The sequence below is a fragment of the Gracilinanus agilis genome, chromosome 3 (genome assembly GCF_016433145.1).
Source record: "Gracilinanus agilis isolate LMUSP501 chromosome 3, AgileGrace, whole genome shotgun sequence".
Taxonomy (NCBI): Eukaryota; Metazoa; Chordata; class Mammalia; order Didelphimorphia; family Didelphidae; genus Gracilinanus; species Gracilinanus agilis.
The window spans coordinates 93,162,988-93,190,689 of record NC_058132.1 but is presented as its reverse complement, the minus strand read 5'-3'; the positions used below and the strand labels follow the sequence as shown (position 1 = coordinate 93,190,689).

General features: G+C 41.3%; 1 protein-coding gene across 1 annotated transcript in view; it reads left to right on the top strand.

The window, feature by feature from the left end:
* Positions 1–27,702, top strand: part of FCHSD2 (FCH and double SH3 domains 2) — a 336,543-nt gene that overhangs the window by 283,785 nt on the left and 25,056 nt on the right. Inside the window, exon 13 of the mRNA XM_044668112.1 lies at positions 17,104–17,265. Within this exon, the coding sequence (XP_044524047.1) occupies positions 17,104–17,265 (162 nt within the window). The remainder of the gene's footprint in view (positions 1–17,103; positions 17,266–27,702) is intronic.

Genomic DNA, 27,702 nt, shown 5'->3' with positions numbered 1-27,702 from the left:
ACTCTGGATTTACTTATCTAGGTATATATTGAACTTTTCTTCCCCTTCCCACCAATGGTAAAGAAAACAATCATCAAAAGTCATCATTTTTGTGGTGTCATTGCCTTCTTCCTTTCCTTTGTTTACCCTACTTTTTCTTTCAGTCTCTTTTCCTTCCTTTTCTCTTTTCATTAACTAAGCAGTTCCAGGTTATCACTGGTTTAGAATCAATAAACCTCTCTGTTATCTGAAATCACTGAGACAGTAAGCTCTTCCTGTTTCTAAAGGACACCCTCTCAACAAGAATATTTTATTCCTTAGTCACTGAAGTCTTTATCGAATGCCCCTAGCACTATGCTAACTGCTGTGGGATACAAAGGAAGAGCTTATGGTCTAGTGCGAGAGTCCCAACATGCTCTGCCACAGTAGAGAGGCCCACCTTGTCTAGAATTATTGCTAACAAGATACATCACATGTTATTTGCTTCAATAGTTCAGGGATCTGTGATTTTATGGGTTTGGCTGTTCTCTCCACCCCAAGCAAACCTCAGGTGTATCCTTCTAAAGTCAACTCAGTAAAGAGCCTCAGTCTACTCAGACAAAAGATGGGCCCTCTCCTTAGCTCCATGCTTTGGGCCTTCCTCACTTAGGAAGGAAGACCTGCTAGAGCTTAGGTCCTTCTGGCAGATGATCTTCAGTAGCCAGATCACATCCACACCATGATGAGATGTCAAAGCAGGATTTAAGTGGAAGATTACAATCATTTATTAAATATCACTTTCTCCTTACTGCACATTAGAGGATTCATATGTGGGCTGCATTCATTTGACAGACATTTCTATTGAGCATCTACTGGTTGCAAGATGGCTGCTGGGGGATACAAAGATGAAGAGAGAACTTTCTGATCTTTTTTTTTTCTTTAAACTCTTACCTTCTGTCCTAGTATTCACCAAATTTGAATCCAGGTTCTCTCAACTCTAAGCCTGGTTCTCTATAAAACTTCCCAATCTTGTAGACTTATGGCCTAACAGAGAACATAAGACATTTTAATAAATTAGTGTCATATAAATTAGAATACAAGGAAAGAAAACCTATAGTCGATGTAGCTAAGTTCTGTGGATAGAATGCCAGGCCTGGAGTCAGGAGGACCTGGGTTCAAATTCAGTCTCAGACACTTCTTGTCTATGTAACCCTAACCCAGTTGCCTAGCCCTTATTGTTTTTCTGTCTTAAAATTGATAAGACAGAAGGTAAGGAATTAAAAGGGGAAAAAAAGAAAATGTATAGTATTTCTAAGAAAGAAGATTTCCACTAAAATCCTTCTTCAATTTTTCCTTATGGCATTGCCATACTGCAGTACCTTCCTGTTGGGCTTCCATCTGTCCTGGGGTCTCTCCCTCTTTACCCTACCCTGAGATCTGGAGGGCTGGGCCCACAGAAACAAAGCTCTGGCAAGTTTGACCAAGCAGCAAAGGCTACCAATATAGACCCAAGCACAGGCTGTGTGTTTGCTATTTGAGAACCAGCCTGGCTCAGGGCAAACCAACAAGCTTATCACCAGGAGATGATAACTTTGCCTGTGACACTTACGATCTTAGTGATTTCTCACTGAGAAGATCTCTGGTACACCTTGTAAATATCTGGTTTATACATAATTATTTTGCAATTAGAGCTCCTTGAGAGCAAGGCCTGGTAGTTTTTGTTTTGTTTTATTTTTTGCTTGTCTCTGTATATCCAAGGTTTAGCCAATAGATGCTTGATAAATGCTAATTGATTCGTTGATGCATGGTATTACTAAAATATAGACAGCAGCAACACCAACAAAATCATGAATATTCCAAATCTCTACCCACAAAATTGTGGTTTTTTTTCCAAGGCTCAGGTCAAATGTAGCCTCCTTGATAAATTCTTCCCTAATATCTCCAGTTAAAAGTTCTTTTTCCTTCTTCAAATTTTCTAGAGGCTTTTGTCTGAATCAAATTAAATTCTAAGTTATGTGGTAACAGAGACTGTCATTTTTCATCTTTGTATCCCCAGCCTCCAGCACAGTGCCTTACATATACCTCATTGTTTAATAAAGGTTTATTGAATTCCAGAGAATATGAGAGGTACAAAGTGAGAGGTTTAAGAGGGCGGAAATTCCTTAAAATATGGTAGAAGGAGAAAGAAATTATTGAAGGCTTCATGGAATATATTGGACTTTTGAGGCGAAGACCCCAGTACTAATCTAAGAGATTTTTTTCCTTTATCCATCTACCTGACTCTTCCTCTGTTTCTTTTATTAGAACTTTTTTCAAGTCCCTTCTACAAACTATGGATGGTCCTTTAATGCTCTGTACTGAACCTGCTTCTCTTTTTTTCCCTCCATATGATCCCACTTAGTGATCTCATCAGCATCTTTGTATTCCACAACAGTCTCCATGCAGATAATTTCCAGAGGTACATATCTAGCCCTAACCTCTCTCCTGACCCCATTGGTATACACCAATCCTATCTTCTTCCCTCCACTGACATATTCCAAACATTTCACACCTTAACATATAGTTTCAAGAATTTCTGTGAACAAAAATATACTTGTTTTTGGTAGCCAATCCAGTAGTGATGGATCCCTCCACACTTAAGTCAAGTGGTACTCAGTCATGAGACCCAATCAGTCACTTGACCCATACCTGCCAGAGCTTGTCATTTCCTGGCATAGACTTTGAGAATATAGAAAAATGTCCACTCCTTAAAGCAGCTTTGGAATATGACTTCAGTGGTGAATAAAAACTAATGAAACTTTTTAAATTCCAGATTTGAAAAGAGCAAGCAGGGATTTGTTTCCACTACTTATGTTTCATTCTCTTTTGAACTTGACTTTTAACTTTGAAATGTTTTGAAAGCACAAGCCTCATTATATGAGCCTTTTACCTATAGCCTTTGGTTAGATACATCAGTGATAGAAAACATTCTCAGTATCTCAGTACTGTCAAGTGAACTCATTTTTGTAAATTTGCTTTGAAAAATACTAATCAATACAGAAAATCCATAGCTTTTTTTCCCTCAGCAAAAGGCAGTGTGGTATAAAGGAATAGAGCCCTAAACCATTATAAAAAGCATTCTTCTCAAGGTACAGTCTGGACTTCTGAGGTCCCTTCAGTCTCTGAGACTGAGTGAGCTTGAGACATCTGGTGTCTAGTCCTGCCTCTACCATGAACCCTCTGTGTGTGTGTTTTTAGTTACTTTCCCTTGCTACATCAGTGTCTGCCTCTGTAAGTGAGAGACTAGACCCCCAAGGTCAGAACTCTGCCTGTGCTCACATCCAGAGCTTCAGCAGCAACCGCAAGCTTTGGTGGGGTAGCTACTCTTGGCTAGTACTTTGTATCCCTAGAATTAGAGATAAAGATACAATAAAAATAAACCCTGACTTCAGTCTACCCAGGGAAGATTCAGTACTCAGGTAGGGTCAGTTGTGTCTGATTCTTCGTGACCCCATTTGGGGTTTTGTTGGCAGAGATGCCATTTGCCATCCCCTTCTCCAGCTCATTTTATACATGATGAAACTGAGACAAACAGGGTTAAGGAACTTGCGCAGATTCACACTACTCGTAAGTAAGTCTCTGAGGCCAGGCGATTTGAATTCAGGAAGATGAGTTGTCCTGACTCCAGGTCTGGCTCTCTAGCCATTGGACCACCCAGCTGCCCCAAATAGGTAGGTGGGTGTTATGTACGTCTATACAAGAGAGACACCAAGTGATTTGGGAAATAGAAAATAGCAGCTGGGAGATCAGAAAAGCCATTTTGTAGAAAGTGGCATTTGAGCCAAGCCTTGAAGGACACAAAGAATTCCAAGAGACAAAGGTAAGGACACATTCCAGGCTGGATCAGACCTGTGGCTGGTGGTTAAGTACATGACTCTGAGGTTCCTGAGGTTGGAGAGGATAGAGCACGGGAACTGAAATTAGGAAGGCCTGGGCTTGAACCTCCTTTCACTTTTAGAAACTGTCTCACCTTGAGCAAATCTTTTAACCTCTGTAAACTTCAGTTTTCTCATCTATAAAACATAAGGGATTTGGATTAGATAATTGTTAAGCTCTAAACCTTTGCAGCTTCAAATTTAAGGGATCTAGTGATCCTGGGATCCAAGCCTAGCACACATGAACCCAGGCATTGAAGCTTCTTATTTGCTCTTAAAAGAAGGGACAAACTTTGACCTTGGTAGCATAAATAATACTTTTCTTTTTCTAATTAAACCCTTAGCTTCAGTCTTAGTTTCAGTTCTAGGGGAGAAGAGTAGTAAGGGCTAAGGCAGTTGCAGTTAAGTGACTTGCCCAGGGTCACACAGCGAGGCAGTATCTGAGGCCACATTTAAACAGACTTCCCTGGGCCTGATTCTTTATACACTGAGCCACCTAGCTGCCCCAAGTAACACTTTAAAAAAAATTTATACTTTATGATCATTTTCGGTTCCAACCAATAATTAATGTAAACAATACACTTTGAAAGTGATCCTAGTTGGGGTCATCTTGGCTTTTGTTGAATGAAATTCCCCAAATTTGAGCCATTTCCCCCCCCCCCCCCAATCAAAGTTCCAAAGAAGTTATTACAGTTAACACTGAATATTTAATACAATCCAAAGTGCACTGAATTTGGAGTCAGATGACCTGGCTTGATTGTAGCTTTCTACAAGAAACAAAAAGAGTTTCCTCATTTGTCAAATGGGGAAATAGTGGCACTATGTCAAGATTCATATGCATATGTGGAGAGCTCTAAACCATAATGATCTTTGAAAGTTATTGAGGAGCTGGAGCTAGAAGAGACCACAAGCCCAGCCTAACCTTGATTTATATCTCTTGCCTGGAGCCATGGTCAGAGTGGATGTTCTCCCTTTGTTTGGGGTCTTCCTCAGCCTAAAATGGATTTGTAGTCCTTAGTAGTTTAGCATCAGACCCCTTTGCTATTGATTTCAGAACTTCTCTGTCTGAGGCCCAGTTACTACCAGGCAAAACTGATATGAAGCAACTCAGGAATGTTTCTTGAATGCTGGGCACTGAGTAAGTAACTCAGCCCCACAGCTTTTGCGAAGGAGATTTCTCAGAGGAGAGATTCACAAATTGTTGCAGGCTGGCTCCCAGAAGTCTTACTACTATACCTCAGACACTTCCTAGATATGTGACCTTGGGCAATTCACTTAACCATGATTGCCTAGTCCTCGCCACTGATTGAATTGATACTGAGACTGAAGGTAAGGGTTTTTTAAATAATAATAATGATAATGGTAGTAATAGCCGAAATGTATATATCACTTTATTTAAAGGTCTCATTTTACCCTCTTAATAGCCTTGATAAGGGAAAGTTTATTAAACTTTTTTTTGCTATTAGAGTAACTACGGTTCAGCGAGAGGGAAACACTGTGATTTGTCCAAAGCCATATAGCTAAGAAAAAGGACCCCAATCTGATCACAACCTGTAATGAACTATAAAAATAAATACAAAATTTGGTAAGCTCACCTGGTTTCCTTTTTTTTTTTTTTTTTAAACTCTTATCTTCCATCTTAGAATCAATACTGTGTATTGGTTCTAAGGCAGAAGGATAGTAAGGTCTAGGCAGTGGGGGTCAAGTAATAATAGTGGGGGCAGCTGGGTAGCTCAGTGGAGTGAGAGTCAGGCCTAGAGACAGGAGGTCCTAGGTTCAAACCCGGCCTCAGCCACTTCCCAGCTGTGTGACCCTGGGCAAGTCACTTGACCCCCATTGCCCACCCTTACCACTCTTCCACCTATGAGACAATACACCAAAGTACAAGGGTTTAAAAAAAAACTGATAATAGTGGGAAGTTTTAACTCCTCTTTACCAATGTTTTATGAATTCACAAAAAAAAATTTAAAGAAATTGCAGAGATAAAGAAAATATTAAATAAATTAGATTTAATAGAATTCAATATAACAAGTACATAAACTTCCAGCCTTCACCATACTTAATGTAAAATCTGCTCAGGTGTTAAGCCATGAGACACAGTCAGATATGAAAAAGCAGAGTCTGTAATCTGTGGGTATAGTCTGTTGCCTAAAACTAGTCATAATAATGCAATGAGAAAAAAATATATAACCCTATGGAAAATAACAATTGGCTAAATAATGACTGGATCAAAAAAGTCATAAAAACCATAATGGTGCAGATACTACATGTAAAATGTAGGATTCTCCCATAGCAGTACTTAGAGGAAAATCAATCACCCTGAATTACTAAAAAAGAAAGAATAGAATGAGTGAGTGAGTGAGTGAGCAAACAAGCAAGCATTTACTAGCTTGTCCTATATTCCAGACATTGTGGATAAAGAGACAAGAAAGATAGCCTCAGCCCTCAAGTTACTTACATTCTAACAGAGGAAAAACACACATAAGAGGATGCTAGAAAGGAGGGGTGGTACATGGGCCTGAGCTGTGGGTAGCAACCTTCTTTATCACAATGAGGAGATGGTTTAGAAGCAACAAGAAGGAGGCCTGGTAAATACATTCATGAGACCACAAGTCTGACAAATACAGAATGAAGCAACAAATACAATTTATATATTATATTTCCCCTCAAAGGTACCATTAAGTCTGCCCATAACATAAATATAGGAGTTAAATCCCGTGACCAATACTTAATATATAGTAACTAGGTTCAATAAATATTAATACTCACTAAGAGATTTTGTGTAGTTTGGAATATTGTAACCTTTGAAATAGATCAATAGGAGACTAAAAAAGTCACCATTACACTTGGATGTACACATGGTATTAGATTTCAAAGGGGAGAAACCAAAAGGGAATGGGAGAGAATGCTAAAGACCAACTTTATGGACTTTTTATTTCTGCTTGTCAAGTTATGGCTATCAAATTTTAGGTGGGGGGAAATGTTAATCCTCTGTTTCTGCTGCTAACTTCAATCTCTCTGCCACCATTTTTGACTTAATCTTATTGCTTTAGACAGGGCAGAATTATAAAAGGAAATTTTTATTTGAATGTGTAAAGGAAGCTTCTTTAGCACTCTTACATTAAAAAAAATAAAAATAAAAATCCTTCTGGCTACTACAAAAAAAAAATGTTTAATGGTTACAGTCTAGCCACTACTTATTTCTTAAATGTGGTTTCTGGAAAAAACACTGGGGGTTTTTTGTTTACTAAAAACAGGTGATCTGAAACCCAAAGAAAATGTGCACTTTTTTCCTTTCTTGGTTTCTTGAATTTTAAGGGTGTTAGAAAACCCAGTGTTCCCATCAGTCTTGTGGCACTGTCTCAAGGAGGCATCTTTTTCCATTTGTACCCTTAATTGTCTGGTGCCTATTTCCTCATTACTCTTTCAGAGCTTGTCCAGAGACATTACTGCATTGGTGTGAATATCTCTGCCACCAATTCTGATCCTCCCATGCCCTCTCATTCTGTGCAGTGTTTATATACATTAAGCACTGTTAATGTAAACTGTTAAATGGTAGCCATGCTAACCACTCCTTAGCACTCCTTAGCCAGTCTGCCTCTGGCACTCTGGCCTTTACCACACCTCAGCTTCTCTCTCCCTTGGAGCTCTTGTAGCTTGGGGCTACCCACTGTTAAGTGCCTCTCAGAAATTCCATTCAGAGGAAGTGACCAGGTCAGCCATTAACATTTACTCTGGATTCTCTGAACTTCTTCACCAGATTCCCAGGTGCCTTCTCCTCCCCGACCCACCCCCAGAGTATTTCAGCCCCTCAGGGCAAGCTTGTGCAGGGCGCAGAAATGGGAGCCAGTCAGTCTGGGCCACAGAGATGGGGTTCTGCCCCCTAGAGTGAGGTCTGAGGAGGAGAAAGAGTCTCATCGTGTATCATTTCATGTCATATGCCAGCTGCGTTACATCATGCCGTGTGTGTGCCATGTGACAGCATAAGGCGACATCAACAGTATAATGCAGTTGGCATCTGCTGTAGGTGTGACATGACATGTGTGACACCTGTGTGTCGTGTATGACATGGCTGGCATGGCAGTGACTGTGGTAGTGCTGTGGCATAGCCATGGTGTGACCTAAGTGTGCGGCATGGCAGCACATGGCATGGGCATGACACAGGTGGGCACAATTGAGTGCTCTAGGCATTCGCATGGGATAAACTGGTGCAGCCTGGCGTGTGTGGATTGTGTTGTAGAGTGAAAAGTATTGTGAGATAGCCGTGACATCACATGGTACGGCATGGCTTGTGAAATGGGCTTGTGTGATGTGATAGCATGGCATATTGCTGTGTGACATTGGCATGATGTGGAATGCCACTGACTCGTGGCCTAGGCACAGAGGGGCACTGGCATGGCTAGGCTTGCCAGGACATTGACTAGGCATGACATGGTTTTACATAGGCATGGCTTGATGCAACATGCCATGAAATGTGTGACATGGACGTCACATGGTATGACTTGACACATCGTATAGATCTAGTACAGCATTGTGACCTAAGCATGCCTTGGTGTTGTAAAGGGTAAAATTATAGTTGGACTGAATATACAAGAGTAGGGTTGCCAGGAATTAAATACTTAATTCCAAATAAAAGGCTCAAGTCAGAATGACTTTTATGGTGGTTTATTTACAAATAGGAAGAGAGAGTGAAAGTAAGAAAATCAGAGAGAGGAGAGGGCAAGATATCTAACCTAACACACTAAGTATTTGGCTCAACCCAGGCAGTGCTAATTAGTCCTCAGCTGGGGCGACCAGCCTTGAGCCAAAGGCCCAGTGATGAATAAAGCAGGGGCTTCAATCTCGAGGCTTCTCCCAAGAGGGGAGGCCTCACCTGGGGCTAGTCCCTTCAGAAAATCCAGGAAGCAGTCAGTCTTTTTCACTCACCCACGTGGTAGTTCAGAATGAAAGCAGTCCAAGGTCCTCAGTCAGAGCTCCTCCAGGGTCCAGTTCAAGGTGAAAAAGAGCCTCACAGGAAGTTCTGGCCACTTTTAAAGACCCTTCCTTTTTGTCACTTCCTGTGCCTTCCTCCCATTTTACATGGAACAACTATAGGCTAAGGCTTTGCTTAGGACTGCCCAGGAGGCAGTCAATTGATTCTGATTGGTCACTCACTTTCACACACATGGATTACAGACCTCCCCCACTCAAGTGTCAGTAGAGTGTATACATTCTGGTGATTAACTCTAAAAATGGGCAGTCGAGTTGATCCCATCTTCACAGTGTGATATGACATATAGACATAACACAACATATGTGCAACATCGCCTGTCAAGTGACACAACATATCATATATATGCATGACATTTTAAAGTACAGGTCCAAAATCTGTGTTTGGATTCTGGCTCTATCACACACGTGCCATATGACATACATTGTGTGACAGACGTGGCATTGCATGACATGCGGCATGACGTATAGTTATAACAGCATAACCTTTATAACACAATGCTTCCTAAATTCACAAATCATTTCCTGGTGTGCTTGTTATAAAGATCCACCTCCCATCTAAGACAGGCAGCACATTAAATCACTTAAAATGGGAAAAAGTTACATCTATTTCCTTTCAACCAATAATAAATATACAGCAAAAAGAAGGGCAAAGTGAAAGAGAATCTGAGAAAAAATGAACCCCGAGACTCGTGGTGGGGAATACTGATCACTCCCAAATCTCACTTTTCTACTGATGATGCGATCACAGATACATTGTATTCATTGGGGAAAACATATCGACCTTCCTAGTCAAACACTCTACAACAGCATCTTTGATTAAAGTGCCAGCTTAGCTAGCCTGGCTTAGTGGTGTATTATGACAGTCAGTTTGTATGTTACTAAATAGATCTGAGTAACCAGTATTCCATAAGTATGCTCCAGTCAAATTGACTTGTCCAGAGATTACTTCATATTAAAGTCAAAACTATATCTGCTAAAATGCCAGCTTAAAAAAAAATGGGATCCATTGAACACCTGATGGGAAGAAAGAATATGCAACAACGGGCAATTTTCAGGTTACTATCAATTGAGACAAAATTAAAACATTATGGTCATCTGATGGCTAAGACAAGGCGTATCTGATGTAGGTAATGGAATTGCTGTGTCAGTTGAGGTTAAGATGATTGCAATGGCTCACAATGAAATAACCATTAGAGAGTAAACTTAATTAGAAGCAAGTACAGACAATGTATGGCAATGAGAAAAATAATGGAGATGTCCTAATCTATAAGAGAGCAAATCTAGATCACCAAAATTAAAAATAAGAGATTACATGGGCCAAAGAAAATGGTCAGATGTTATTCTCCTTAGCTTTGTGCTAGTAAGTAGTAAAACTAAGAAACATGAGGGTTTGCCCACAAAAGTAAAAAATAGCAAAGCTAACAAGTGAGAAGATGGACAACCTTTTGCCTTCTGAAACCAGTCTCAGAAGGAAAAATAACTCAGGTCATTAAAAATCTGCCCTGCTAGACTATGCTGGGCATAGACCTTCACAAAGCCATTCTGCCAAACTGAAAGAATTAAGTAATTCCTGTAATATGCAAATTGTTTTAAAACTAGAGAAAGATGTTGCCCTACTCCTACAATCCAAATATGGTGTTGATCTCTAAAATGAACAAAGACAAAGATGAAAGAAAATTGCAGACTAATATTAATTAAGATACATCTAAAATTTCAAGTAAAATTCTTGCAAATGGGCTATAGCAGTATACCCCAAAAGTAATCCATGATAAGGATGTCAGTAATTTTTAGTGCTTACCGACCAAACTATTTATTCTTCTAGCCAAAGTATTAGCCCATAGTAATGAACATTTCCATAAATTTGCAGCATCCCTATAGCTTGTTCCTTTGCTCGTTACCAAAAATATTCATCAGCTCACATTAAATTTTAGATTCTTCTGCGGCCTTCAGATCCAAGGCTGCCTTCATGTTAACCCAAAATGACTTTTCCATTCTCATCTCATATCTCTCCCCACTGTCTGCTCACAGACTACATATGAATGTGACAATTCAACCCCCTATGAGCCTACCTCCCATTCCCACTTTTCAGCCCTTATTTCATGGTAAACTCAAAGGCAAAGCTGTCTTTTCTTTTTGCTTGTATCTATCCCCATTACTTGGCATAATACTTAGCACACAGTCAGCACTTGATAAACCTATGTTTTCTTCCTTTACTCCCTTCTTTTTGTTTACATTTCTTTTCAGCACTTACAAAGTGCTGAGTGAAGTCCAAGGTCATTCTTTTCAGAGAGGATCAAGTTAAGGCTTCCTGGAAGTGAGGGTATATGAGTTGAACTTTTAAAGATAAGTAGGAATTCAGCTGGCCAAGAAGTTGAATTGACAGGACTTAGAAAGGGGAGTTAAAGTTTTGGTTTTTTTACTTTTTTTTAAGATTTTAAAAGATTTTCCTTTTGAAAAAACACTTGTACTTTTATGTTTTCTCTTTAGTAAATCAAAAGTCAAGTCCTATGGTATACCCAAATTGGACAGGCTGGAGCCTCCAATTTAGAAAATCCAAAGCTATTTTTCTGGGCTCAGATTTGCCAAGAAAGAAAAATCCTATAAGAGAAAACTGCTCAGAGGTCAGTAGAATAGAATGGAATACTTTGAAACCTTGGAAGAGCCCAGTTATTCCCTTTCCATTGTGTAACACACTAGCCTTTCTGCCATAGGGCATGTAGGTTTTTTCCTTCTGTATTTTTAACTCAGCTTCATGAGAAGATACTGTTATTCCCAAAGTGCAAGTCTGCTCATGTCAGTGATTTCTTATCTCGTCCATGTCAGGAATTCTCTCCCCTCTTCTCCATCTCCTGGGCTCTCTGGCTTCCTTGAAGATCCTACCTTGCAAGAAGACTTTACCTCTCCTCATTAGTGCCTTTCCTCTTTTGATGATCTCCCAGTTACATCTTTTTATACATCGTTTTGTTTTCTCATTGCATCATCTTCTTCATTAGATTGAATTTACTGAGAGCAGGGACTGTTTTGGCCTTTCTTTGTACCTTCAGGTTTAGGTAAGTGCCTGAAACACACTAGGGCCTAAACGTATTCTTGCTAACAGCTGAATTACTAACTAGCATGACTCTTTGTTGTTGAAGAATTAAATACATTATTGCTGGGGGTCTATTAGTTTACTAGGGCAGCCAGATGACACAGTGGATAGAGAGCTGGACCTGGAGTCGGAGAGACCCACATTCAAATCCAGCTTCAGATACTCTCTGTGTGACCCTGGGCATGTCACTTAACCCTTTTGGCCTCAGTTTCCTCATCTGTTGGGCAAGGAAATGGGATCACAAAGAGTCAAAACTGACTGAAAAGATTCAGCAACATTAGGTGGCAGTGGCAGTGAATGGGAGAGTAACCTCCAGTCCCTGGAGTAGGCATAGTTAATGAGGATGATACATTTCTGGGATTTGTTCTTAGTACATTTTTTATGTCCCCCTGCTAAAAACTTCAAATCCCCTGACCATTTTTCTTGGTATTCTTGGATGTTTTCATTTTCTATACATCATTACTTCTGGTATTTTAACTGATTCTGTTGTAATTGAGGTGGATTTTTAAAATTTAATTGTAAAAGTGTTTTTTTCCTTTCCTTATTTTTTAATTTGGTTGTTTTTTATTTTCTTGTGGGTTTTTAAAAATTGTTTCTTTATGTCATTTGAGAGTTGTGTAAAGAAATCGCTTGCCTGCATACCTATTACTCCACTATTTTGACAGAAAGCCAAGGTTATTCACAGAATTAAAGCTGGAAAGGACCTTAAAAATCATATAATAATAATGACAAAAACAGTACAACTAGAATTTGTATAGTACTTTCAAATTTTAAAGCACTTTACATAAATAGTCTCATTTTAGCTTCCCACAACAGTGCTGTAAGATTAACCCTACAGGCATTATTACTGTTACTTTATAAAGGAGAAAACTCCACATTTATACACCTAGTAAGTATCTGAAACCTGATTTGGAAATAGATCTTCTTGATTCCAGGGCCAACATTGGGTGCCACCTTCTACCACCCCGGCCCTCTGATCCAGCCACTTCATTTTTACAGATGAAGAAATGGAAGAAGACCTGCCTACAGTTACTCAGTTAGAGAGTTGAGATTTGAACCTTGAAACTTTTAGCCCTACAGTGGCATCTGGGGTGGGAAGCACAAGTACCCCAGAGGGGTAAGTAGGGAACTTGGCTCTCTACAAATCCCAAGTTCTCCCACCTTATAGGAGAACTTCAACCCTAGGGTTATAAAAAGGGGTACAGGACAGTAAAACTCCCTGCAGGAAGGGGTCACTTAGCTCTCCAGATACCCCACATTCTTTCCCTTCTGTATTAGGCCCCTGAGGAACTAAAGTTCACTGGAGAGGGAAGCAGATTTTGTCTTGACTCTTTGTGAGCTCAGGTGCAAGTCTTTCACATGTTTCATGGGCTAAATAAAGCTTATCCTATATTCATTGTTTTGTTAGCTTAAGTGCTTATATGAGAGCTTTTACTTTTTTTTTTTCCTGTGGAGACCTAGACATTAGCCAAATTTTTATATTCCCAGGGGTAAATAGAGGGAGGAAGCAAGCCAGCTCTGGTTAGAGGGCTGAGCTAAAAGAGATTTATATGAGAAACTTGCAAGATTGAACTTGGTATGTAAGAGTCCAGAGCTTTATTTGTGGGCCACAGGTTATTTGCTCAAGGTTCCACAGGTAGTTAATAGAGCTGAAATTTAAATTTAGTTCCTCTGATTCCAAGCCCAGTGTTCTTTCCACAGCAGCTTGCTGCCTACCTCCATCACTATTGGTGCTGTCTTGAGCAGGATTTCTTTTATCTAGTGTCCATAAACATAATCCGTGTATAAGCTTCAAGGAACCTAGAGAACTTGGATGGAAAAAATATATATTACATCTCTACTTTTGCCAACCTCTAACTGAAATTCTACATTTCCTTCAATTATTTAAAAACCTTATTCTAATCAGTGGTCCATAGGCTTCCTTAGGCTGAGAAATAAATAAATAACTTAGTCCAAAGTCAAGTGGAACCAATTTTATCCTTCTTCCACATGACAGGCCTTCCAGTACTTGAAGACAGCTTCAATGTCTCCCATAAGCTTTCTCCAGGACAAACATAAAAAATGATCCCAAGATGACTATTCTCTGATCTTCTAGAAAGTCATTGTTCCCGATTGCCATTGCTCCTTCTGACACTGCCATGAATATCTTAGTGCCCTTTCCTGGCATTCACTACCTTGTTTCCCTATTTTATTTAACTTGGGGCTGCCTCCACATGTTAAGAAGAGTACTGTTAAACTGGAGAGCATAAGAGAGGAAGAAAACCAAGATGGCAAAGGGCCTCAAGCTCATGCTATACAAGAATTAGTTGAAAGAATTAGAAATGTTTAACCTAAAGAAAGGAAGTCTTAGGAGAATGTATTAGAAGAGGTATCCCATCTAAGAATCTTCTCAGCCATTCTGAGTATCAGTGAGAATAGTAGCAACCTTTAGTACCTACCTAATAAGATTACTTTAAGGATTTGAGATCATTTGTAGACAGCCCTTTATAAACTTTAAAGCTCTATAGAAATGTCTGTGATTATTATTGTTGGCCTTCAACTCTCCAAATTTCGAATTTCTTCCTCTTTAAAAGATTAATAATTATTTGCAGGCTCTCTCTTACAGGGTTAATGGTTAAAGTTATTTTGTAAACCTTTAAGCTCTGTATAAATGAGTAATTGTCATCATCATCATTATGCAGGTAAATAAATAAGTCCTGGTTCCTGGAACAGCTAGGTATCACAGTGGATAGAGCCAAGACCTGGAGTCGGGAGGATCTAGGTTCAACTCTGGTCTCAGACACTTTCTAGCTATGTGACCCTGAGCGAGTCATTTAACCCCAATTGCCTAACCCTTGCCACTCTTCTGCCTTGAAATTAATACTAAGACAGAAGGTAAGGATTTTTAAAAGAGGAAAAGTCATGGTTCCTATCCCAATGGAACGAAGACTTCAGTAGGGAAAATAAGGTATGCATATGAAAATAACAAAATCAAACTAGAACATGGTTCTATTTGCAATAAGTAGGGAGTAAACCTGTGAGTGAGACTGAACAAAAGAGAAGGCAGTTTTACATAATGTTAACAAGTATTAAAATAATTCATTATCATAAAGGGAGAAAGGGCAATCGCAAAAGTTATGACTAAGAAAAAAAGATCACATTTTTAAAAAAATTTTAAATAAGTTTAAGCTAAAGCATCCTATCATCTGGACCTTTGCGAGAGGAGAACGCTTTCCTGGGTCAAAAGGAGATAGAAAACACCCTTCTTCCAGATGTTCTAGACCTGTGTTGGCAAAACCATGGCTGCTCCATTCCCCCTTTCCACCACTCATGAAGACATTTTTAGCATGCCCCACCCCTCTGTCCAGCTGCCCAATGCAAGCACTTTCTCCATTTTCTGAGGTAATGTGGGGGTTCACAGGCATCTTGAAAGTGCAGATTGGGCATGCAGTTTAGAAAACATTCACCAACACTGCTCTAGACTATGACAGTGTTATTTGGATATCATTTAATATTTAAGGTCCTTTGGGGAAAGTGGGCCAACAGAGCCTCCTGTGCCCCACCCCCCTTGCCCCTATTCATACCAATCATTGTCCATGAATTCTCTAGAATACAGTGCTTGATGTGAATGAGTTCAATAAGCCAATTGCACTACAGTCTCTCTAGACCAAATGGAGAACGTCTAGCTAGGGAATGAGTCAGAAGTAGCATCAGGGTCTAAATCCCATGAGTATTCATTTCTCAAAGATTTTAGAGAGGAGAACTTTTTTCACTTATGGATTAGATTATTTGTATATCCTCTGAGTTCCTTTCCAGCACTTCTAGGAGCTTGATATTATGTTTAAAATTTACCCTGAATTATCATTTTGTATTAGCAGTTGGTGATATGGGACTAAAACTCAGGTGAGAAAGAGAAGAGAGACAGAGAGAAAGAAAATAAGTGAACTTATAAGAGCTATTGAAGATCAGCAACTAAAAGAATGAAAAAAGTAGGATCTAATACAGAATCTTGGGGTGTGTCCACATTTAGTGGGTATGTTGTAGATAATTGTACAACAAAAGACAACGAACTAAGGAGTGTTCAGGCAGGTGGGAAGAGAACCAAGAGACAAAAATGTCATGAAAACCCAGGGAGGAGAGAAAAATGAGGAAGAGAGAGTAGTCAACAAGATTGCATAGAGATTGAGAAAGACTAGTGAAATCATAGATCCATTAAAAAAAGAACAAATATTGTGACAGGATCTTGCTGTCATTGTATTCGAGAAGTTTCATGATTTCTTGGTTCATCTGAACTTCTAGCAGTTGGGAAGTGAACATTGAACTTGGAATTAGGAAGCCTATGATTAACTACTGGCTCTGGCAGTTAATTGCTTCTTGTCTTGGGCAAGCCACTTGGTTCCTCCAAGTCTTAGCTTCCTTATCTAATAAAAGAGGATCATCACACTTATACCACTTACCTCAGTGGATTGTAGTTAGGAAAGTACTTTGTGAACTTGATGGCACTGTGAAAACATGAGATGTTGTGCTTCCTCTTAGCTGATGACCATGTGTCTGTTCTATTTTGGAGACCAGAAAGTAATGAATGAATGAAGCATTTATTAAGTGCGAAAACCTGTGGTAGGCCTTAAAATTACACATAGAAAAGTAAGATAGTTACTGAACCCAAGAAGTTCTTACTCTAACAGAGAGAGGATACATACTGGAGGCAGGGGGTGGGAGGTGGGGAAGGACTCTGCTGCAGAGCAGATGGCAAGGCCCAGGCCTCCTTAAGGGACAATACAAATGATGAAAGTATCTGGGACTTTGGTGGCAGGAGCTTCTTTGTGGGTCTTGGGTGGCAGGAGCTCTGAAGGAGGCCGTGAATTCAGCACCTGCAGAGGCAATTGATGGGTCATGTCTCCACATGGGTTGCTTCACTGGGTGATGGACCAATCTATCTAATCAGGCATTTATTAAGTGACTACTAAGCCAGGTGTTGTGCTACAAAACATAAGGGACCCAACATTTTATCAGAGGGGATAAAAGGTACACATTGAAGTCTGTGCAGAATAAACATTTACAAAATGAATGCAATGTCATTAAATACAAGGCCATTGGGAAAGACTCTAAATGTGCACCAAGCAAAAACAAAATAATTACATTTTCTAATCTTCTCCAAATTTGACTCCACAGATAATTAAGCTAAAAGCTGAAGCGCGCCTAGACCTCCTGAAACAGATCGGGGTGTCTGTAGACACATGGCTGAAGAGCGCGATGAACCAGGTGATGGAGGAACTGGAGAATGAGCGCTGGGCCAGCCTTCCTGCAGTGGCCAACAATGGCTCCCTACACTTGGTACTGCTTCTTATTTCCATTATTGACTGCTCATTAGCATATGCTGCTCTCGTGTGGGACCCAGACTGCTTATTTGGCAAGGGGAGAGAAAAGGGAAAGAACGAGAGCCTCAGGCTAATGAAGACTGATGGACTTAGGATCCAAAGAGTGGGGTTCACATCTCAGCTGGAATTTGGGCAAGTCACTGAGCCTGTTTCTCATCTGTAAAATGGATACTAATGTCAGTAGTCACTGTTTCCTGGGGTTATTGTGAGGGAAAATGTTGTATAAACCTTGGAGCACCATAGTAGTATATAGTGGTAGGTCCCAGTTATCTAATACTTTAGAATTTATAAGAGTCTTGCCCTCCAGTACCCTTGGGAGATGGTGATATCAGACATAGTATCTCCATCTTACAGATAAGAAAACAGACTAATGGGACAAAGTGACACCCCGTGGTTACACAGGCGCATACACAAAAGCCATCCTCCTACCCAGGGCATGGCACCTTCTCTGAGTGGCTGGGATTCTTGTTATCGTTAGCGAGATGACTGATTTACTCGCTTCCTGCATCTTCTCAGCTATAAAAATGAGCCCTCACTCCTCTTTGCTGGTAGGCAGGGTGATTAAGGGGAAAGTGCTTTGTGATCCATAAAGTTCTCTGCAAATGGGAACAGTTGTTATTTCCACTGGTCAGTAAATGGCTTCTCTATGCACAAGCACAGAAGTAAAGGAGAGAACAAACAGACACAGTTGCACACGATTCCAAAGCCAAAGTCACTCCTCACTCAGATTTATGTGGGACCAGCCATGCTCACTCCTGGGGGAGTCTCTGTTCTCTCCTGGAGATAGGAGACTTGGATGGAGAGCACTACAGAGGAGTTGGAGGCTTCTGTGATGAAGGTGGCAAAAAGGGCACAAACAATAACAACTCAGCCTGGTGCCCCTGGAGGAGCCTGTGCTAGGGAACAGAGCCCACCTCTGGGCAAGGCAAGAAGCAGATGAGGAGCCAGGTGGAAGAATGGGCTTTATCCCTCATGTGCGTGTCGCCTTGGACAGTGAAGATTGTAACACATCCAGGATCTCTTAGGTGTTCAGCTGGGGAAACTCACTGTACAAAGCATACTGTAACTTAGTAAATAGATTTTGTGGCCCCTTTTGGGTTTTCCTGGCAAAGATACTAGAGTAGTTTGTCATTTCCTTCTCCAGTTCATTTCACAAAGCAAATAGGGTGAAGAGACTTGCCTGGGGCCACACAGTTGTATAATATTGATTGATTGGTTTATTTGTTTTAAAAGTACTTTGTTCACCTTTAAGCCCTGGAAAAAGTTGAGCTTTGCATTTTACAAAGCACTTTTACATACAATATTTCCTTTGGTCCTCAATACAAATCCCTATTGGTAACTAGGACAGGTGATACCAAGGGAAAGCAGTAGAATAGTATGACAATTGCCACTGTAGTTTAGAAAATCTGAGTCTGAGGCCTGGCTCTACCACTTAATAGCTCTGTGATCTAGGGCCTCCTGGAGCCTCTGTTTCTTCTCAAAATTGAGGTGAGTCAGGTGGATTAGGCTAGATGATCTCTAGAGCCCTGAAAGCCAATGAGCACCACTTTGATGGATGAGACCCACAATCTCATAGCAATTAGTAATGGAGCTGCAGGATCCTACCTCTTCTGTCCCCAGTTCTCTTTCTACTACTTATTTTATCCCCGTACCATTCAGCTGTCAGTAGCCCTTCACTGGAAAAATCAAAATAAGAATTCCTGGAAGGTTTGTCATCTTCTTCACATCTAGTTTGTTTTCCTGCTGGAAGAACATTTGCATGATGAAAGATGAAGCTGTTATGTGGGTGTACATTTGTTGGCTTTGAATGTCTGTGGGAAGATTTTATGTTAGATTTATTTCTAATTCACTATTAGCTATAATGATGTAAGTGGGTGGCTCTTTTTTTGACTCGGCTCCTACAGACTCTAATCAGTGGCCAAGTTGGCTTAGGAGAAAGGAAGGGTTGTTTTTGTTTTTGTTTTAATCTTTTTCACAAGCCCAAAGACTCTGGGCCACATTTGAGCCCTTCCCATTGTTGGGGTGTAGCATCTCTTATTTATTCACAAAAGGTAGTTGTCCTAGCTGTGGTTGGAGAGTCTGGTGCCTTTGCCATGGTTGTGCCTTAGCTGAGATGCTTAACTTGTGTTTCTCTAGACCAGGGCCTTTGCTGGTCAAGATAATCCAGGGGGGGGAAAGGACCCTGTTGGGTATAAAAAATTTCAAAGAAAAAGTGCTGATTTATCTCATTTTGCATTTCCAGCCTGTCATACTTGCCTTTTTGTCCTTTTCAGGTATTAAGAAGAGTTTTCTGTAGCCATTAAAGGTTTACAGAGAGCTACTTCAGCAATTCTGCTGGTAGAAAATATGAATAGTATTATTCCTATTTTGCAGTTGAGGAAATTGAGGCTGAGGAAGAATCAGTGACTTACCTAGGATCACATACTACATGTTAGAGCCAGGACTCACCTAGGTCTACTGGCTATAAATTCAACATTAGCATGATGCCTCTCCTCTCACTGCTGCCATAAAATCTTAGCATCTAGTCCAGCTCCTGCCTGAAGCACAAATCCCCCCCTTCAGCATCCCTGACTCCTGCTATCTGCCCTCTCCTTGGATGCCTCCGGGAGCTTGCATGCCTCCCAAGGTAGCCTATACCATTGTGGAATGACCTCAGGACCCCACTGAGTGTGACAGAGCTAGTGGATGTCTTTTGGCACTTGGTGGGGTCCCAGAGCTGGAAGGGGCCTTGGAGACCTCCGGCACAACCCCAACATGTACATATGGGGAAATTGAGCCCCAGGGAGATCCCAGGATGAGTCCCAGGGTTGCCCTGGGCAGTGTCCCTGCAGGCAGAGAACATAAACGCCCAAGCCTCTCTCAGAAGAGTAGAAGCCCATCTTTTCTACTGGCTCCCATTGTTCCTTCTGCAGACTGACTTGTCCAGGCATTTGCAGCTATTAATAGCAGAATCAGTAAGTTGAAATTCTTCTAATTTACTATTACTGATAGTGATAATAGACAAAATTTATATAGTGCTTTTTTTTTCCCCTTTTAAACCCTTTCCTTCCATCTTAGAATAAGTGTTGGTTCCAAGGCAGAAGAGCAGTAAGAGCTAGGCGATAGGGGTTAAGTGACTTGCCCGGGGTCACACAGGCACTTACATGGGCTTAAGACCAGATTTTTCTGAGTCCAGGCCCAGTGTTCTATTCACTGTCCCAGTTAGCTGCCCACTGTGTAGCGCCAACACTGTTATGAAAGATATCCGTCTCCTTTGGGATGGTGCTGATGTTCCAGCTTCTCTCCTGCCTCACAGAGGCTGGAGAATCCAGCTATGGCTGGAGAGCAGAGCAGTGTCCCTATTAAATGTCATATTATTTGATATGGACATTTAGAGAGATCCAGCTTGCCTGCCCCAAGTAGATGCACGTGCAGAGGTTCTTGGTGCTTCGTTTTAGGAAGGAGATGGGCGAGCCAGCAGCCAGTGCCTGGGGGAGCAAGGAGGCCAGAGACTGGCCAATCAAGAACTAGCTCAAGAGCCTGAGATTGAGAGGGACGAAGAAAAGATTCCCCAAAAAGCATCTCCGTCTTTACACATCTGAGGAAAAGGGGTCAGATGGGTTCTGTGCAGGCCCAAGGGGCGGAACTCAGACTCGTGGCAAAGGCACAGAGAGACGGATTTCACTTCCTAATGATGAAATTGGCCACAGAAGGACTGGGCTCCCTGGGAAGTGGTGGGTCTTCTCTCCCTTTAGCTTCTGCTTGAGTAAATCACAGGATCATCATTTAGGATTTCGTGCTCCTTGGCCACATGGGATCAGACAGCCTCAGAAGCGGGTCAGTTCCTGCTCCGGTTCTCTGACAGATCCTCTCACTCAAGAAGGACGATGCACTTCATTTTACCTGAGCTCATGGCTGGGCCCCGCGCCCCAGCACACCCTCCTCCCAGAGCAGCGGAGCGCCATCTCAACGGGTCTGGAAGGGCATCTCTTGGGCGCTTTTGATCCATTTTCCCTTTACTCGCTGGCCGTACCTTCAGATGCTTGTTTCACAAGCCAGAAACTTCTCGTCGCTCTTCCCCTTCAGAGTCTGACATGGCACTTGACCCAGGACCATGATCCATGCTGGTCCTCGAACAAACTAGCTGGTTGTGGAATGTAGGATGTTAAAAATCTTATTTCATCTTCTCTGTAATTCCTCGATATTATAAAGCTCAAATGCATTTGCTTCTGCACGAATGTGAACTTTCCAACTTTGCACTCTCTGCAATATTTAATTTAAAAAGTCCATGGACTCTGCTATAGCACAAATGAAATGACTCACTACCTGCAACATAGATCCTGTTGTCTCCTGCTTCTGTCCCTTTTCACAAACAATCCCTCCCTTCTGTTCTTCCTAATAAATCTCTAACTTATCTTTTGAACCCCAAGATAAAATGCCACCACCTCTAAGAAACCTTCTCTGATTTCTCCCAAAACGTCTCTCCTGGTCAGAAATTATCTTTCCTTCCTTCTGCTTTCCACAAACCTTTTTATGTTTCTTTCTTTCTTAGTTTCTTTTCTTTTTAAGCCCTTACCTTCTGTCATAGTATCAGTTCTAAGACAGAAAAACCTCAAGAGCAAAGTGACTTATCCAGGGTCATACCAGCTTGAGGCCAGATTTGAACTCAGGTCCTCCCAACTCCAAGCCTGGCACTCTATCCACTGTGCCACCTAGTTACTCCTACTTGATAGGTTTCTTATGTGCTTATCACACTATAAATTATATTTTAGTCTACGTATAGGCCTTAACTCTTTCATTAGATGATAAATGGTGTGAGGGTAGAGACTGATGTATTTATTTATTGTAAAACAACTAAGTGGTGCTGTGGGTAGAGTATTCCACCTGGAGTCAGGAAGACCTGAATTCAGATACTACCTCAGACACTTACTAGCTGTATAAACCTAGCCAATGCACTTAATCTCTCTCAGCCTTGGTTTTTTTCATCTGTAAAATGGGGATAGTGTCACCTACCTCTCAGTTGTTAAGAGACTCAAATGAGATAATATATTACAGAGCTTTCCAAACCTTAATATGCTCAAAAAAAGCTCATTGTTATTTATAAAATATCTCCCTCCCAACTCTGAGGTTTCTCATGTAAGTATTTGTCCCCATTTTACAGATAACAAAATTAAGATTTGGGGGAAACGATCAGATCCTTAATCTGACACTTACTAGATATTTGACCCTACTCCTTGCATTACCCTGTTCACAGGGTCGTTGTGACTTTGTAAATAAATATTGTTGTAAATAAAATATTTAACTGTTCTAGAAATAGGAATCAGAATTCTTTTTTTTTAATTACCCCCATTTTCCAAGGACACAACCCTACAGTACCATAGAAGGTGTTTAATGTTTGAATCAATAGGAACCTTTGACAGGCCAAGTGAGAAGAAGGATCGAGAAGAGCTGTCTGGGGACAGATGTCATCTGGCAGGTGATGAACCATGAGCCGGCATCCTCTCTAGCTCACTGCCTCCCTCCCATCTGATGTATTTTCTGGGGCCTCTTTCTGTTCTCCCATGAAAGGAGGCCTCTTCCTGGCTCGGCCTTCAGAGCTGCACTGCCCCCTCAGCTCTTCCACATGCCGACGTGTTCTCCTCTGCCGACAAAGCCCATCCTTCCCAGAAGGAACCAAACTTGCCTGGAACAAGTGGCTCTGCTTGACCTAGAGAAAAATGGAGCATGCTGGCCCAGGCCACAGGCTGCTGCTCAGGCGTTTGGGCAAGAAATGGGCAGTCAGGGGACCAAATTATGTGTTCCATCGTAGAGGCCTACAAAAGCTTTGGTCATCACGTTAGAATTTAATGCCATCTGGAAAATGTGGTGAAGACTGCAGTTCTCTCCTAACAGCATCATTGGGAAACGTTCACACAGCCCAGCAGAAGATAATTATGTTTAAAATATGATAGTCTGTTTGCTTAGGAGACAGTGAAGGACTCATTTGCTTGAACATTGACTCACTCGCTCTTGGCACCTCCAAGGCCATCCAGCCAGCATTTATGAACTGCCTTCTATGTGTGAGGCCCTGGGGATGGCAAAGGAGACATGACCCCCTCCCCAAAGGAATTCACAGTCTGCTAGGAGACCAGGCACAGACAGTATGCTCTGCAGTTTGGGTGACCCCAGGAGGAAAAGACGGCAGAGCTAGCTCTGGAGGCCCAGGAAGGCCTCCTGGAGGAGGAGGCAACACGACTGTCGAAGCAGTGCAGGTTGTGGAACCAGAAGACCCAGCTTTACAGCCCAGCTCCCCCCTTCCCGGAGGTCACCAGGTTCTCCAAGCCTTCTCCTCTTCTGTAGCATCGAGGTAGATCCTTGCCCTACCAGGTCACAAGATCATTTGAAGGGATGGGGACTAGTCATCAGGACAAGGGCAGGGCCTGGGTTTCATCTGCAAAGAATAAAGGTGTCCGGCTCTGGGCCGTGGACTCTGTGGCCCACAGAACTCCCACATGCTGCTGTCAGAGCTTGACACCCCTGACGGACATCTGAGTGAGCAAACTCCCCTTACTGATGCATACCAGCAGTTTCTCTATAATTCACAGACTTTTAAAATGGCCTAGACCCGTGTTGGTGAACCTGTGGCACGTGTGCCGGAGGGGGCCACTCCCCTTCCCCTCTCCGCCACGCCTAAAGACGTTCCTCCCATCACCTGCCCTTCTGCCTAGCAGCCAGTGGGAACGCTTCTTCCTTCCCCTGTCTGCAGTGTGAGGGTTGCCATTTGGGCACTCGGGCTCTAAAAGGTTCACCATCACTCGCCCATAGTATTAAGGGATTTGCCCAGGTTCACCTAGACAATATGTGTTCAAGGAAGAACTTGAACCCAGATGTTCCTGGATCCAAGGTTGACTCTCTTTACTAGGCTCCATGTGCTGCCTCTTATTCATTATTAATTATCAATAAAATCATTATTGGGGAAGCCTGCTTCTCTCAGCAAGGAAAGGGCCAGGAAGAATGCTTCCAGTCTGCTGCTGGACCACAGGGAGCATGGCCTGAAGCTTGGTGAAAGCTTTGAGAGGTCCACATCCTCCTTCCACACCATCCACTCTGATTTTAAAGCACTCTCTATAGATACTTCACATGAAGGAGAACTCCAGGTTAGCAAAGGAAATGAAGTCTCAATTATACAGCCACACATTCCTGGATCAGCACCTCCAAGGACTGTGTTCAGGGAAAACAAGACATATCAGAAAGATGGTGTTCTCATCATTAATCTTGACACGGGTGAATAGAGGTGGGGAAAAACTCCAGCCACTTTTCAGGTCAAGAAAACAAGAGCTGGGGGCAGCTGAGTGGCTCAGTGGATTGAGAGTCAGGTCTAGAGATGGGAGGTCCTGGGTTCATATCTGGCCTCAGACACTTCCCCGCTGTGTGACCCTGGGCAAGTCATTTGACCCCCATTGCCTACCCTTACCGCCTTGGAGCCAATCACAGGATTGACTCCAAGATGGAAGGTAAGGTAAGGTTTTTAAAAAAAAGAAAGACAGAAAACAAGAGCCAAAGTAAGCAGCTAAATCCAGGCATGGGTGGAAAAGCCCCTGCTTAGTTATCTTCTGTACCAGCGAGAACCCCAGCAAAACCCCCAGCTGGACCAAAAGGCCCCCTGGAGATAGTCACACTCCACCTGATCCTCAGCCAGACAGTGAAGGATAAAAATACTTGAATGGGTAAAAAACTGCATCAGGAGCTGCTCTGGGGAGTCCAGGGGATGGTGACCACAGCTCTAGCAGCAAAGGAGAGGAGCCAGCCACTTGGACCTTGCCCTCACAGCCTCCTTCTCTGCCAGCCCCGGCAAATAACCAGCTGAAGAACAGCCTTTGAAATAACTTACAATTGAGGAAATGTCCGTGATGTCATCTACTACCCCTGGAGCTTTCTGCCTCAATGATCCATGATGTCATCTACTAGCCCTGGAGCGTCCTGCCTCAATGATGGGAGAACATGTAGAGGCAGCGAGATGCCGGCAGAAAGGCCCTGCCAAGGAGGGCATGTGGTGATTGGGATCACAGAGGAGTTTGAAGGTAGAACCTAGCCATTGTCACAGCTGGTTTGTGAATGATCTGCCCTCAAGATTTTACCTAGGTCTGTAGAGTAAATACCTAAGAGGGTTTTATTGTCGTTTGGTTAACATTGTGGATGAAAAATCTCAACAGACCAGTTGGGGGTGGTCTTGGTTATTTAAAGGTTGAACAATAGGCATCCGTGGCAGTCACTAGCTAGACTTGTCATCTTTATTGCCAAAGCAAATTATTTGGCTTTTTGGGAGGGAGCAGTGCCCCCAAAGTGGGTTAAAGCCTCTTCAAATTATTGACCATGCAGAGATGAAGGCTGTAGCCTTCTTTGTCTAATTAGATCCAACAGACCAGTGGAGATTTTCTTCAGCATAGACTTTCAGAGGTAGAGAGAACATTGCATATGATCCAGTCTGGGCCCCTCATTTTAAAAAAAAGAACCTCCCCTTTTACCTTACAAATTGTCCAAAGAAAGCTAGCCCTCATTGCCTTGTGATCTTTGTGTGCTTTTTGGTTTTTACCCAAATTTCAGGCTTTTAGATTGAATTAATTGATAATGAATTGATAATTTGTAATCTTTTGGTGGTTTTGACTTTAGAGATAGACAACACCATTATCAGTTTATATTGTTGCTGGAAACTGCTATTATTAACTCACCTAATTTCTTCAAGCCAGATTTCAGTTATTTGAACTAAGTATAAGCTTTTAAATTTTAAGTAAAAACAAATACAAAAGGAAACAGACAGGACCTTGGTCCTAACATCTCCTAGTCAAGAGGTGTATTTGGTGATCATCAAAAAGGATCATGTAAACTCATTGTTTGCACATGGCACTATAGTTAGTTATAAAGATATAGTAGACTGGTAAGGGAAATATGTAGGGTAGGAAATTCTAAGAATATGCAAACTTTGGATGACAATTTGGACATGGAGTTTTCAACACTTTGAAGCACCTGATGGAATTTTTCAAATTCTCCTTTATCTGTTATTTGTCTCCCATCCTTTTGTGTTTGTTTAGAGACTAGTAGTCATTGGTAAATAGTCAGAAATCTCAAAACACTTATCTTTTGAAAATGCCTATTATACAATGCTTAAATTTTACATCTAAAATCACAGTAAGGTTTGATACTAACAAATGCAAGAGAATTTTTTAGCTGAGACCAAATTTATTCTTTAATTGTTTTTTGTCTGGAACAGTCTCATTGTTTTTGTGTGTGTGATGTTTATATTTGCTTATCTTTGGTGGTAGAAAAACTTCAAAACTTGGGAATCCTCATTTCCATGATTAAGATACCAGATTCAGTAGAACTGTGTGTGTGTTGTATATTTATATGTTATTTTAAAAGAAATATTCTCATGTGGATGGATGTATATTAGGTCATAGTAAAAATAGAATTATTCCAATGTGGTATGGTAAGTGGCATTTTGGAAACAGTATAAGTTTGAAGTAAAAGACCAACAGAATAATCATTGTCACTGCTATTGCCATTTCCTCATCTTCACTTTTGTCCAGAATTTGTTTTAACAATTTAATATAAATTTGTCTGGCTTTGTTTTTAAATCTTGTGCCTATAGTTCATTTTTCATAATTGCTTTACTTTAGGGTAGGAATATGTATATTGACATTTATGTAAAATATTTGCAGGGTAAGGTTTTATAGTTTATTCTTTTTAAAAAATCACTATTTAATTAAGAAATTTAAGTCAACAATCCTTTAATAAATATACCATTATTGATAATCCTTATTAGACCTTAAGTAGCAGGGAGATTTTGATCAAGGATTTATTTGGGGAGAAAGTATCCCAGGAAAGTAGACACAGTAGGAACAAAGACACAGACTTACACTATTGTAACTGAATGCAGTTGTATGTAGTGTGCAGTATTGGAGAATGAGAGAGAAAATGAACCTAATTATCATATTTTTGCCAGAAGACATTTGAATGAATAATGAGTGATAAGTACCTTGGTGTCCCAAACCAAAGGTTGTCTGTTGTTTTAATCATAATCCTCTTTAAATAAGTAATAATAGATAACATTTAGGTAGTCCTCCATAGTTTCAAAGTACTTTCACATACATTATCGCATTTGATACAATAGAGTAGAGGGGCTTCCCGTTTGGGGATGGTTTAGAGGTAGACATAGAGTCAGAAAACTTGAGTTTTAAACAGTTTGTATATCTTGGGTGAGTTTCTCACCCTTTCTCTCCCTCAAGATCCTCATCCATCAGGTGAGAGTAACTCTAAATTCTGTGATCCTGTGGCCCTCCGAGATCCTTTTTAATGGCTATGACCAAGTGATGACTTGAGCCCATATTTTCTGGCTCCAGGTCCAGGACTCTTTGCATTATACCAGGCTGCTTTCCAA